Source organism: Delphinapterus leucas, chromosome 4, assembly GCF_059928025.1.
Source record: "Delphinapterus leucas isolate spDelLeu-1000000601 "Yukka" chromosome 4, BTC_Dleu_Yukka2, whole genome shotgun sequence".
NCBI lineage: Eukaryota > Metazoa > Chordata > Mammalia > Artiodactyla > Monodontidae > Delphinapterus > Delphinapterus leucas.
Window position 1 is genome coordinate 108,527,998 of NC_143132.1, and position 13,997 is coordinate 108,541,994.

Below are 13,997 nucleotides of genomic sequence, written 5' to 3' on the forward strand. Positions count from 1 at the left end.
TGATCTGTCCAATTTGGAGAACACTATTCATTAAGAATTAATTTAGGCACAACTCAATAGAGGCTGTAAGAATATGTTAATAAACAAAACAAATCTATAAAAATAATTAGCACAGTTATAAGAAATGATAATAAAAACAACATGTGCACGTTAACTGACATCAGCCAGCGTTTTACAGATTGAATGCAGTTAGGGAGAAATGTGATTTTTAAATAAAAATGAAATTTAGTTCAAAAAAAAGTAAGTGAGTAACTCTATCAATAGTCCACCTAAATGGGCTATATCCAAAACATCGGAAAACCCCAAAAAAGAAAGCAAGTGACTAAAACTTAAGTTTTCTGGTCTTTCAGGAAGCTGAATGAAAACTCAGCTATTTTTTTTGGTAAAGCAGAAGATAAATGATTCTAGAAAGCCAATGAACAGCTCATTCACCAATCTTCAAATACATTAGAGCTGCTGTACCTAATCTATTATCACCTAGCAATAAAATAAATTAATACATTCACTGTATTAAAGACAGTACACCAAGTATAGTTATGCTCAGATACAGTAGAGAAAGTGAGGAAGAGGGAAATAAAACACATATTTAGTAATGAGTCCAGCAATGGGTAGCTTGCTAAGTACCCAGAGCAAGAACATGGTAGAGGAAGAGGTATACAAATGCAGGACAGTTTAAAACATTATCCATCTGCCACGTCTGTCATACTAATGTTTAGAATCACACTCTACTAGTAAAGAGTGAAAAGGGAAAACTACAAATGTTGGCATCACAATATGCTGTCCCAAAGAGGGGTTCAAGACGGCACACGTGCTTTTATTAAATTATGTCATTAAGTGCTTTTCTTATCCCTAATTAGCATCACTGCGATCTGCTGCTGTCTTGACACTCAGCTGGAAGACAAATATGACAATTAACACCTTTGGCCACTACTGTGGCCTTAATTTTGTCTAAGAATTACAGAATCTCCAATTTTAAAGAATAACATTCCCAGCTATAAGTTAGTTAAGCTACTAACATTCTTATTGATCTAAAAATATCTTTAATACCTGAATAATGAGCATGTGTTATCCACACTAATACTGAAGACTCCATCTTCTCTAACACTTTTTTTGTGCACAGTACCTCCAAATACCTTATTCATCATCTGTTCAAGAGAAAATAAATTGATGTTAATATAAATCAAAAGAAAATTACTCAATTTCTTACATTAATAATTTATGTTTCTTATTTTTAGGATAGCTGTTATATTTGTGCCCCCCAAATAAAGGAAGTCTGATAACCGTAGATAACTTGGTGCTATTATATATAATTATAAAGTTCTTAAAAGGCATAGTTATAAAACAAAACTAAATTAATAAAAATTAACCTCAGGTCAAATTCCTAAACACTGGCAAATTTTCCATTTAGGGTACTTTAATTCATCTGTTAAAAATAGGGATTTCTTTGACACTTACATCTGTTTAATTTTAAAGCATTTTAAAAGGCACTTTGAGCTTACAAAGTACCTAGGTTGGTATTAAAACCAGGCAGATATAAATTCCTCCAAACTGTTTAATCTTTGGCTCCAAAGGAATAGTCTGAAAGTCTGCAAAAGGCTGTCCCGTGGAGATGAGATAAGCAATAAAATCTGGTCTTTCAATTAAATTTATTTGTTCAAATCCCATACACCTACAGACTTTTAAGTGGTCTCTACATTCTGGCCCTTCTTGTGTCAGTCTTCTTATTTATCACTTACATATGTCCAAACACCCCCAACACCAGACACACACAAGATTTTTAGGAACATTAAATCTGCATCAATAAAATCACTAGAACCCATCTTGGTATGTCTGTTCCACAACAGGTGTCATAAGATACCTGCCACAACAATATGTGATGCAGGTTGACCCAGCCCCCAACAGAAAAGTAGGCAGAGGGCTAAATAAATGTTCATTCTTGTGATGCACAACGGCATATTCTTCAAAACCATCAGCAAATGCTGCCCTCTACATTCTCCTCTTAGACATTCACAATTAACCTTCCTGCAATAAAGGTTTGGGTTAAGTCCAGCAGTTAAAAAAACCCCTGCTAACCCTTGTTTAACCCAGTATTTCCCAAACTAAAGACTCATAAGTAAAACACTTTCTGCAGCACCTTAACCAACACAGTTTAGGAAACACTGCTGCAGTCTAATCAGTCCCCTTGCCTCCAGTCTTGCCTGTCTTCCAGCCTATATTCCAGAGATCTACGAATGTCAGCTACTAAAATATAAATATGATTCTGTTAGTCCATTATTAAATTCTTAATGGCTCTTTATCATCTACATCTGGGTTGGTAAATTTTTCCTGTAAAGGGCCAAAGAGTAAGTATTTTAGCCTTTGCAGGCCCTACTGTGTCTGGAGCAACTGTTCAACTCTTGTCGTCGTTAACACAAAAGCATCCACAGACAATACTTAAAGGACTGGATGTGGCGGTGTTCTAATAAACTTTATTTATGGGCACTGAAACTTGAATTTCATTTAATTTTCACATGTCACAAAATATAATTTTTTTTAAATGTTTTTCAACTCCAACCATAAAAACCATTTTAAAATCATAAAAACCATTGTTAGCTTGCAGGTCATACAAAAACAGGCAGTGGGCCAGCTTTGGCAGCAGGCTATAGTTTGCTGACCCCTTGTCTACAGGATAAAGTCCAATATGGAACACAGACTTTTCAATACATTGCCCCCGTCTAATTTCACCTCTCATCTTCCCTGTCATTCTCTACTCCAGCTATTCAAACTGGTGTGATTACTGAAGCTGACCGTGTCCTCTCCCCCCATGTCTTCAGGTCTCTTCACAGTCCCAGGGGCCTAACGAAGTATGTGGCCCAGAGCAGTCAGTCATTCAAATTTGCTGAACGAAAAATGAATGTTTTCCTCTATACCACTCAATGAACCTTGTGCACCTCTGCCTCCTCTAATTTGCAGTTCTTAATTAGAAGAGAGCTGAATGATCAAGATAACCAAAGCTGTTGGAACACTACACAATTTAAAAGTTCACAGAGTCTAAATTAAAGGCTTTTACAAAGCCAAAGGCTTGAAGTAAAATTTAAAGCTATGTCACCTATTCAGAAGGCTTTCATGCTTATTCTTGATTCCTAACTATATGCTACTTAAGGGTGAAAATACAAGGAGTTGAAAGACCAGCTAAGTGTGTGTGTGGGAGGAGGGAATAACTTTATGTAGAGTAAAACACTTTACTTTGTTAAAATTTTGTTTTAATATTCTATTTTGACTTAAGGAAATGGTTTTCAGTATGGATTCCTGATAACCTCGAGGTCCTAAATGCCTCAAAAAAAACCCCTGTAAGTCTACTAGGTCTACCACTCTAATTGGGTCAGCTTCCCTCTTATCTGTTTTATATGCCAAGGTTTTAAAATAAATCTTAGATTTGGGAGGGGGAAACGGAAGGAAATTCCACCAATAAAAACAATTTGACAAAACCTGTGGGAGTGTATAAAGAAGCCAAATGCTTGTAATAAAGATGTTTCTTTAAAAAAAAATGAAATTATAGTGAAGAGAGAAGTCACAATCTAGAAGGTATATGCAATATATATGACTGGCAAAAGTTTAGTATCCAGCATACATAAAAACAATCTAAAAAATTCAACAAGAAAATGTGCAAAAATCACAAATAAGCTTTTACAGCAAAGCAGACACTAATGACTAATAGCAAATAAACACATGAATCTCAAAATAAGGAAAATGACCATTAAGACTACAACATAATGTCATGTAATACCTTTTCAGCTAGGCAAATTCAGGGAAAAAGAAAAAAAAGCTGACCTTGTCAAGGCCTGGCAGGGATATAGAGCAGAAGAAATTTTTATATACTTATATACTGCTGTGGGAATGTACTGTGGAGGCAAATACCATTTCCTCGTGAAGCTGAGACTCGGCATTTCAATTAATGATTAGCCTAGAGAAAAGTCTGTGTACGTACAATACCAGATGAAGAGTCCAAAAATATTCATGGCAGTATCTGTAATAGCAAAAATCTGGGAAAAGACCAGTGATACTAACAGTGGAATGTATAATTAATTTGTGCTACATTCAAACAATAAACTCAGTAGTGAAAATAAAATTAATTAATCTCAAAACCAAAAATGAAAATACATGAAGTATGATTTCACTTATATTAAGGTCAATAGGCAAAATTAAGTAAAATATTATTTAGAAATACAATATGTATAAAGCTACAAAGAAAAGAAAGGGAATGAATGACATTTCAGGAAAGTGTTACCTCTTGCAGGAAGAGAGAAGAATGTAGAATGGAAAAAAGCATAAAGAGAGTTTTAAAAGTTCTACTAATATCCTATTTCTTATGCTGAGTGGGGCATAAACAGTAATAGAGGTAAAGGGAGCAAGGAGCAGGACAGACTTTTTTCTTCCAAAGCAAAGAACTACCAGGAAGCAATCAGAAAGACTCTTGACAAGAGTTAATGGCAAAAGATGGTATAGAAGACATTGAAATAACTAAAATTTCAGGATGCCATGGAGGGGGCAAAGGTATATACCAGAGTGAGAACTTTGGTGCTAAAATTACTCAACTAAGAGTCACTAAGAAGCGGTAGTCCTTTACAAACAGCATATTAGCTACATGGTATTATTTATTATTTATTTATCAATATTTTATAGAAAGACAATTTCTGCCCAAAGGAGCAAGATCAGCCTATTCCCTTATACTATTATGAAAGTTCAGATGACAAAGGCAAAATTTTTTATGCATTTAACATAAGCAGGCCAGGCTCTGGCTACCATAGACCCCCTACTGAATGACAGAAAAATGTGGTCTTCCAATTATAAGGGGGTACTGACATAATGGAGAAACAGTCAGCCACTATCATTTAAATTAAGGGAGCATTTTCCAGACCTGTTCACTCTAAGTGGGTGCCAAAAAAATATGTTGTGAGACTCTTCCTTACAAAATGTTATAATGCCTCTCAACGTACTAAAAACCATTTAATTACAGGTTGTGCTGGACTTGCCTGGCTGTCCAGTGGTTAAGACTCTACACTTCCAATGCAAGGGGGACAGGTTTGATCCCTGGTCAGAGAACTAAGATCCTACATGCTGTGTGGCATGGCCAAAAATTTCTTTTTTTTAAATTGTAATTATTAGTTGTGCTTTATGATTAATATTGACTACTCAGGCAAGGAAGAGCAATAAATTATGTAAATACATTACATCATGGGGCAAAGACATATTTAAAAAAAAAGTCTGCCAATTTCCAATGTTCAATCTGATCAGGAAACAGGCTCTTATGAGAAAACATATTAGAATACTAGGTGGGAAAATCTAAAAATAAGCTATTACCCAAGTCAAATTTATAATCACCAGTTGACTTTTCAGAGCACATTACAGGGGAAAAAGAACCTTTTACTATAAAATTCTTGTTGCCTAGATAAGAAAATATCCATTATCATAGATTTTGTATTTTATATATTTTTAGTCAGCATTTCCTCTAAATCAATGGAAAACCATAACAATCAATTAACAAGAAGCAAAATCTGGTAAAGCTGTTTTGCAGACCAGTGATTGCTAATATTCTGCCCTTATATCAAGAGTATGAATAATAAAAATATTCACATTCTTACGTGAACATTGATTTATGTTTCCTTCCTTTACTGAAAGCTCCAGAGACAGCTATTAGAAAATGTATTGGTCTGTTCACTTTCTAACTTTTGAATAGCTTCCCCTTTGTGCCATTATTCATATCAATACACAAGTTTCAACCACATTGTTCAAAAAAAAGACAATTCACTGTTCTGCTCACTACTAAAATGAGGAAGATCCCAAAATGGCACCAACACCGGGGTCCTCATGGTAGAATAAGCTTCCAAAAATAGCTGCCTCCAGCGTCTATGTCTCCAGGGTGAGCTCCAATTGCCTCCTGCCTCTCCAGGAGACTCTCCAACATCAGCAGGTGGGTCTGACCCAGGCTCCTTTTAAATTACTGCTTCTGCCCTGAGTCTTGGAGCGTGTGAGATTTTGTGTGCGCCCTTTAAGAGTGGAATCTGGATTTCCCACAACCCTCTGTCTCTCCCAAAAGTAAGCTCCACTGGCCTTCAAAGCCAAATGTTCTGGGGGTTCATTTTCCTGGTGCAGGAACCCTGGGCTGGGGAGCCCAACATGGGGCTCTGACCTTGGGGGAAACCTCTGAAATTGTAATTATTCTCCCATTTGTGGGTCACCCACGCAGGGCTATGTGTTTTGACTGTAACTCTGACCCTCCTACCCATCTCATTGTGGTTCCTTCTTTATATCTTTAGCTGTAGAAGACCTCTTCTGCTAGATTCTCATCAATAGTTGCTCTGTAAATAGTCATTAATTTTGGTGTGCCCATGAGAGGAGGTGAGCTCAGTGTTTTCCTATTCTACCATCTTGGCCACTCCCCTACATATACTTAATTAACATTACAGTGAAGACACCTGGCAGACACCATCTTAACAAAATAATCAAAATGAACATCACCGATCGTGATATTACTTGACATCATGTGCCTCCTAATGAGATGCTCTGAGAAGAGCACAGCATTACTTCTGTGGTATTCCTGCCAAAAATACATAACCTGAATCTAACAATGAGTAAACATCAAACAAACCAAGACTGAGGACTACTCTACAAGGTAACTGGAATGTACTTCGTTTTTAATTGCCAAGGTCATGAAAGAGAAGGAAAGATTGAGGAATGATTCCAAACTAAAGTAATGTAAAGCAACATGACAACCTAATACAACACATGGTCCTAGACTGGATTCATGAATTATAAGAGACATTAATGAGACCAACAGTGAAATGTGAATGAAGTCTCTGGATCAGATGCTAACACTGAGTCAATGTTAACTTCCTGATTTTGATAACTGTACTGTGGTTATGTAGGACAGAATTCTAGTACTTAGGATACAACAAGTAACAGAACACCTTGTTTGCAAATTACTCTCAAAATGGTTAAAAATGTCATAATTGGGGAACTGAGTAAAAGTATACAGGAGCTCTGTGAACTACTTCTGCAACTTTTAAGTGTCTAAGTTTTTTTTTTAATGGACAGTGTTTTGTTGTAAGCAGTAATATAGTTGCTTTTCTGAAAATCCCCATTGAAGTCTGTTCTGCCATACTAGTGTAGCAATTCATAAACAGTTGTAATACGAACAAATTATCTCATATAACTAAATATCTTACTTACTCTAAAGATAGGAAATACTAATACAGTAGGAGTCAAAAGCAGAATAAATTATCTCTTAAGGCAAATTCATAGATGCATATACCTGCATGCCATAGCAAATTCCAAGAACAGGCTTGCCAATAGTGAATATTGCTGGATCAAACCAGGGAGCATCTTCTGCATACACGGAATTAGGTCCTCCAGAGATGATAATAGCACTGTGGATTTAAGGAAGAGAGTAATGAAGAATCTTTAACTGCTAATTCTTATACAAGGTCTATGCCCTCTCTTGCTTGTACCACTGAGGGAGACTTGATACAGATTCAGAGATTTTGTTATGTTTTCACTATGCTATAGCAGATCCAGATTCTATCAGCCTATTAACAGCCTCTTACACAGCTTAATTTTTTTTGGCCGCAGCATGCGGGATCTTCGTTCCCTGACCAGGGATCGAACACGTGCCCCCTGCAGTGGAAGCACAGAGTCTTAACCACTGGACCACCAGGGAAGTCCTGTACACAGCTTACTTATTTTTACTCTACTTTATTGCAATACATGGAAGTTTATCAATTCAACAAACACTTGTTAATAAGTACAAACTTCCAAATATATAAAACCAATGTTTCAATCTATGAAGGTTAGCCTGTATTTGTTTTGTTTCCTCATCAATGGAGGAAGTAAATGAGAATTCTAAAGCGAAATGGTGAAAATACAGGTCTCCTGAGAGGTCAGGAGTGAAGCAGGTCACAGCAGGACAAATGAAGGTATTATGAAGGCCCTGGATCATGCAGGGCAAAATACTCTACAATAAAGAATGGCAGAAAATGTGAAAAATTACCTAACTTCGCCTGTTTAAAACCTGTCCAATATTCCCATCAATTTTACCTGAGACCTAGGAATAAGAGCTAACACGACTTGCCTTATATGCCCTGCTCTCAGAACCATGGTCAGTATTATCACTTAACTACATTACAATTTATAGAGCATTCCATGGGTTAACTTGGGAATAGAACTATTCATATAAAGAAAGCTGAAAATTGAGGCCTGTATTACTCACCTGGCCTCTAATACAGCTAACTTTGATCCTCAGCATTCAATCAAAAACTTTATAGAACACTTTAATGTTATGATTTTTACATAAAAATTCAGATTTCTAGGTTTTCTTTAGGGAAAACAAGGGGAAAAATCTGCTAATACTGGACTTTCACCCTTACATGGCCACAAATAACTGGAATCACAGAGAGACTTGCACCTTCAGACTACTCATGCTCTCCAGTTTACACAATACAGGCATACTTATGCCCTTTAATCAATTTAAAGTACCCTCAAACTCATTTTAAGTTTGAGGGAATTCTGATTTATCTATATTTCTAAAGGAAAAATGCATTCCAAGATATAACCAAAATCTACTTACAAACAAAACTGGATTACAATTCACCTTATAATTAGTGTCTGCCTGCCATGCAAAAACATATATAAACTAAAATGCTAGACTTTAATACATCCAGAAAAATAATATAAGTCAAATTCATAAAAATTACTCAACAAGCTAATGTTTTTTGTTTTTTGCAGTACGCGGGCCTCTCACTGTTGTGGCCTCTCCCGTTGCGGAGCACAGGCTCTGGCTGCGCAGGCTCAGTGGCCATGGCTCACGGGCCCAGCTGCTCCGTGGCATGTGGGATCTTCCCGGACCAGGGCACGAACCCATGTCCCCTGCAATGGCAGGCGGACTCTCAACTACTGTGCCACCAGGGAAGCCCATAATGTATTTTTTTTTAATATTCTAACAATAATTTAAGTAAGCACAAAAGCCGTACTCTTTAAACCTTGTATTGGTAACATGAATTTTGGTATACATTATGTCTGTCAGCTTATCTCTTGCAAAAGAGACTGAAGATAATCTAATCAGATGATGAATGTGACATCTTTAAGATAACAATTTTAAAGGGGAATGGGCTAGCCCTAAGGGTAGATATGCAACCTAGTCTTAAAAATGCATAAGCTAAAACTCTCTAAAACATACTTAATAATCAAAATCTCTAGAATTTCAGTATTTAGTTTGTATTTAGTTTTATAAAGGATAACCACCATGCAACTGCCCAGCATCCCTCATTAATCTGCTGAACAACTCAAGGCTATAAAGATTCTTAATACTATTAAAAAGAAAAGGCAACGGACTTAGTCAAGGATAAAACTCAAGCTGCACTTAAGCCAATTATGAAAATTCTTATCTCAGGAAGTCTTGAGAAGAGCTAATCACTCATTCTGAGTTTTCTATTTCTACCCTGCTATTATTTTGAAACAACTTGCAATTACAAGGCCCACGAAGTCCTAAGGCATTCCAGATAACAATTTTATGTATCAAGCAAATCAAGGTTCTAAAAACAGGTAGGTTAAGATGTCTCTTAAGTCATAAACCTAAAATTTATTCTAGAAAAAGCGTGGTCAAATAACTATCTCAGCAGAAAGGATTATAGTAATGAAAGCCACAGTGCTATAGTTCCTATTCTTCTACAGAGAAAAGAAGCTATAGGCATAAGCAGGACCTAGAAACGGTTGATGATCAGGTAAACAGGTGACAAGAAAAACAATCAGACTTCTATTGCCAATATTGGTTACCCTATTCCAAAACATTTGGTCGATTAGTTTGCTGGGGATTTTTGTGTTTGTTTTGGGTTGGGAGAATGACAGAACTTGGATCTGACAGAGAGCCATTCAGATTTCTTGCAGTTTTTGATTCCCTTAAAACTGGTTCTCACTGGCAAATCAAGACAGTTGAATTAGATAAACTTCTTACTCCAAAATTCTACAGTTTAAAAGAGATACCTGTTTTTAATCTACATCCTAAAACTAGAACAGAGTTAAATGTAAACCTGCTTTTTCTGATTTGCAATTCACTCTATTTCAAAAAGAAGAAACAAAGGATAATGTATACTCATCTGTGAAGTTTTTAAAAGTTAACCATTTGTCTAATGGAAAAACATTATGTTTTTAAGAAAAATTAAACGCATTATACTTTGGAAGAAATACAGCATTAAGGCTTAAGAGCTAATTAAGGATATAAACTGCAGTTGCTTGCTTCTGAATAACATTCAATTAAAAAGCAAACATTAATTCCAAGAGAAAAGACACAGCATTAACCAGAAATAGTTGTTAAAGGAAGAAGTTACAAGTCATTTTGACTAGTTTTAAGTGTACAAACTATGGAATTAGCCCTTAAATTAGAAGTCTTCATAATTTAGAAACTAGTTTCCTGGAATAGGAAGCAAAAGAGACTCATTGTACACAGAACTCTCTAATTTAGGTATTGTAGCCATTATACATATATATTCCTTTGATCAAATGCTCTGGGACGAATGAATGAATGAATGAATGACCATAATAGCCAAATCTAAGTCTGATCCAGAAACCCTATGAAACATAAGATGTTCAAACGATAAATTCTTAAAACTATGCAAATAAAATTAATGTAATCTTTTCCTTTACTTTAAATTCCTTTTAATTCCCAGAGCCATGGGAAATTTCTTGTAAAACCATTCCATGTCTTATTTTCATTAAGTAATTCAGTGCTCAAACAAATTAATAATAGAATATCCTACAATCTAAGCTCAGCCTCCTCAGAAAAACATAAGTTAAAAGTCTACCGGAATCCTTGCTCTTTTACGGCAAATGCTGGTGTTTCCAAGGGGAAGATTTCAGACTGCACAAACAGTTCCCTCACTCTCCGGTCTATGACTTTCCCATACTGAGCACCCGCATCCAGAATGACAACAGCTCCTTCATAGTGGTGGTGGCCATCCTTAAGGTCTCCTCCGGCATTCTCCAGCTGCAAATATTAACACAAATGTCTTCTTAATTATGAGAATTATGAAAATTAGAGCTACTTTTAAAAACTGTGGTCTCTGTCAGCTCCAAAAACACACAGAAACTGTTAACTTAGGATTTTGAGTTGCCAATTCAAACACTTCTTAAGATTTTTATACATATCCATACACAGGCATAAATATAAGTTACCATCTACTGACGACATGATATAGTCACTTTATGTTTAATGCATCTTATGCATATTATCCAATACTAGGGTAAGCATATAGTCCAGGTGTGCCAAAATAAAGTACTGGTTTATGCCATGCCTGTTATACTGGCATTATTATTAATAGTGCCTCCTTCGAATCTCAAAAGCATCCCAGTTTGGGTAATAAATTATATGATCACCCAATCTAACTGTCACAGCATTCCTATGAGGGACATATTGATGAGGAACTGAAAGTTTCCTCCCAGAGTATATAAGCATACCCAAATTCACTTTATTAGGATTTTTTGTATTACCTGAGGAAAAAATATATATGCATCTGACCCATAACACTAAAAGTTTTTAAATGTTTTTTAATCCTATCTCTGACAAGTCTACATTGAAAACACTTTCCTGGAGAGCAATTTGGCAAAACATAAAATTTTAACCATATGTGCTGAAATATTTATCTGGAGTGTGCTAAAATATTTACCTGGAACTGGCTTCAAAATAATGCAAGGGCAGGTGGGTATGGATGAAACAAGATTGACTGTAGGTCAACCACTGAAACCACTGAAGTTGGGTGATACATATATTGTGTTCACTTTAGTCTCGATTCTGTTTTTGTTTATTTTACATAAGAAAAAGCTTTAAATGTGTATGTACCCTATAAATCCACTTGGAGGAAGCATATACAGTATGATCCCATTTTGAAACATTTTGTATAAAAATGCAATGTATGTACATGTATGAAAAAGAATGTATAGACAGATATACACCAAAATATTAACAGAGGCAGTATCTGAGTACTAATGGAATTATAGTAGGTGATTTAAAATTTTCCTTTATGCTCTTCAGTATGTTCAAATATTTACAATACACATATTTTTGCAGTTTTTCCCCCTCCAGTTGTAAAATTTGCACACTAAAAAAAAATCTTAAGCCAGCCCCTTAGGCATCTGTGTAACACTTTCATCCCTCTTCCCTCTCCATTTAAGTGAATAAATACATGCAGACTGTGACTTCCCTGGTAGTCCAGAGGTTAAGACTCCACGCTCCCAATGCAGGGGGCCCAGGTTCCATCCCTGGTCAGGGAACTAGATACCGCCTACCACAACTAAAAGCCTGCATGCCGCAACCAAAATATCCCACGTGCTGCAACTAAAGATTCCTCACACCACAACAAAAATCCCATGTGCCACAACTAAAACCCGGCATAGCCAAATAAATAAATAAATACATAAATATTTTTTTAAAAAGTAAATAAAAAGAAATGCAGACTTCACAACACCACTAACACTTCTTCACTGCAGTAATGAAAAAGCAACAATCACAGGCATCACAGAGGAGGATTTGTGAGAGGAACTCAACCATAGGCCAGAAATAATTCCTCAGATCACAAAATGAAGGTTATAATCATAAGAATATCAAGCAATGTAGAATAATCAGATCACAGAAAACAGAAGTTTATAGAATATATTAATGCAAGAAATGCTAAAACTTTCTCCCTTCAGACCTTTACCCTTAGTCTTAGTATACGTATATACATACACATTCCCCTTTAAGGAATTTATCTAAAAGTTTTTTTAATTTATTTTTTGTAAAGAATAAAGTACTTTTTAAAGATCACTATGTTACTGTGTAAATGTCTCAGATTTAGGTCCATTATCACCTTCACAATTTTCACCAAATCCAAGTACAACCTGTTTTCTCATATTACAGGCAGAGTTCTCACTTTGCATGATTCTGATACGCAAGAATTTCATGCCATGCTTTATACCAGGGTTTAGTTAACTACAAACAGTCCCCAATATCATGGCTCCAATTTCAGTTAACATACATTAACATATAATAATTACATAAAGTTGCTCGTCAGTTCACAAATCATCACATAAATAAGATGAACATCATGATCAATAGCCAATCGCGTCCCTTCTCTCAAAGTCTACTGGTGATTAGTCACTGCACAACAAACAGCCGAGAGTGCAATTGTGCTGCCTTCTTGTTGCCCAGTGATAAATTCACATGCCATCTTACACATATGGATAATCAACAAAGATGAAAGTGCACCAAAGAAATTAAAAGTGATATGCTGGAAGTGAATTTCGAATTCAATGTAAATGGAATTATAGAAGAAATAGCTGGCTGTGGCAAGGTTGACACTGCTGCAGTATAAGCCCCTCTAGATGTGCAGTCAGAGGAACTTAGTGAAGGCAACTTATCAACATCAATGAGTGGTTGTGATAAAACGGATAACAATGTCCCAGAGGAAGTCACTCTGAGAAAATACTTCAAATTAAAGAAACTCTTGGAGATATTTCATGACATTCAAAGTGCAAAGGATAAAATGTTGAAAGCCATCAAAGCATAGAAAAGATGTGAAGGGAAGCACTGTGTAAAAAACTTATCAAGAGTAGTTTAAAAAGAAATAGGGCTTCCCTGGTGGCGCAGTGGTTGAGAGTCCGCCTGCCGATGCAGGGGACGCGGGTTCGTGCCCCGGTCCGAGAAGATCCCACATGCTGCGGAGCAGCTAGGCCTGTGAGCCATGGCCGCTGAGACTGCGCGTCCGGAGCCTGTGCTCCGCATCGGGAGAGGCCACAACAGTGAGAGGCCCGTGTACCACAAAAAAAAAAAAATCAAATTAAATTTAAAAAATAAAAAGAAATAAAGCACAATTCTCAATGTTTCTAAAGTTTTAAGTTATATTAAATAGTAGTTTCACTACTTCCCTATTCTTTATAATTAACAGTAAGAATATTTCAACAAAAAATTTTAAAACGTCACAAAACCATCATAA

General features: G+C 36.1%; 1 protein-coding gene across 2 annotated transcripts in view; it reads right to left on the bottom strand.

Moving 5' to 3' along the window:
• GMPS (guanosine monophosphate synthase) overlaps positions 1–13,997 on the bottom strand; it is a 99,680-nt gene that overhangs the window by 50,951 nt on the left and 34,732 nt on the right. For both annotated transcript variants that reach the window (XM_089910966.1, XM_022573808.2), the window contains exons 2-4: positions 10,833–11,014; positions 7,292–7,406; positions 1,048–1,145 (exon numbers count right to left, since the gene is read on the bottom strand). In XM_089910966.1, coding sequence (XP_089767092.1) covers positions 1,048–1,145; positions 7,292–7,406; positions 10,833–11,014 — 395 coding nt within the window. The remainder of the gene's footprint in view (positions 1–1,047; positions 1,146–7,291; positions 7,407–10,832; positions 11,015–13,997) is intronic.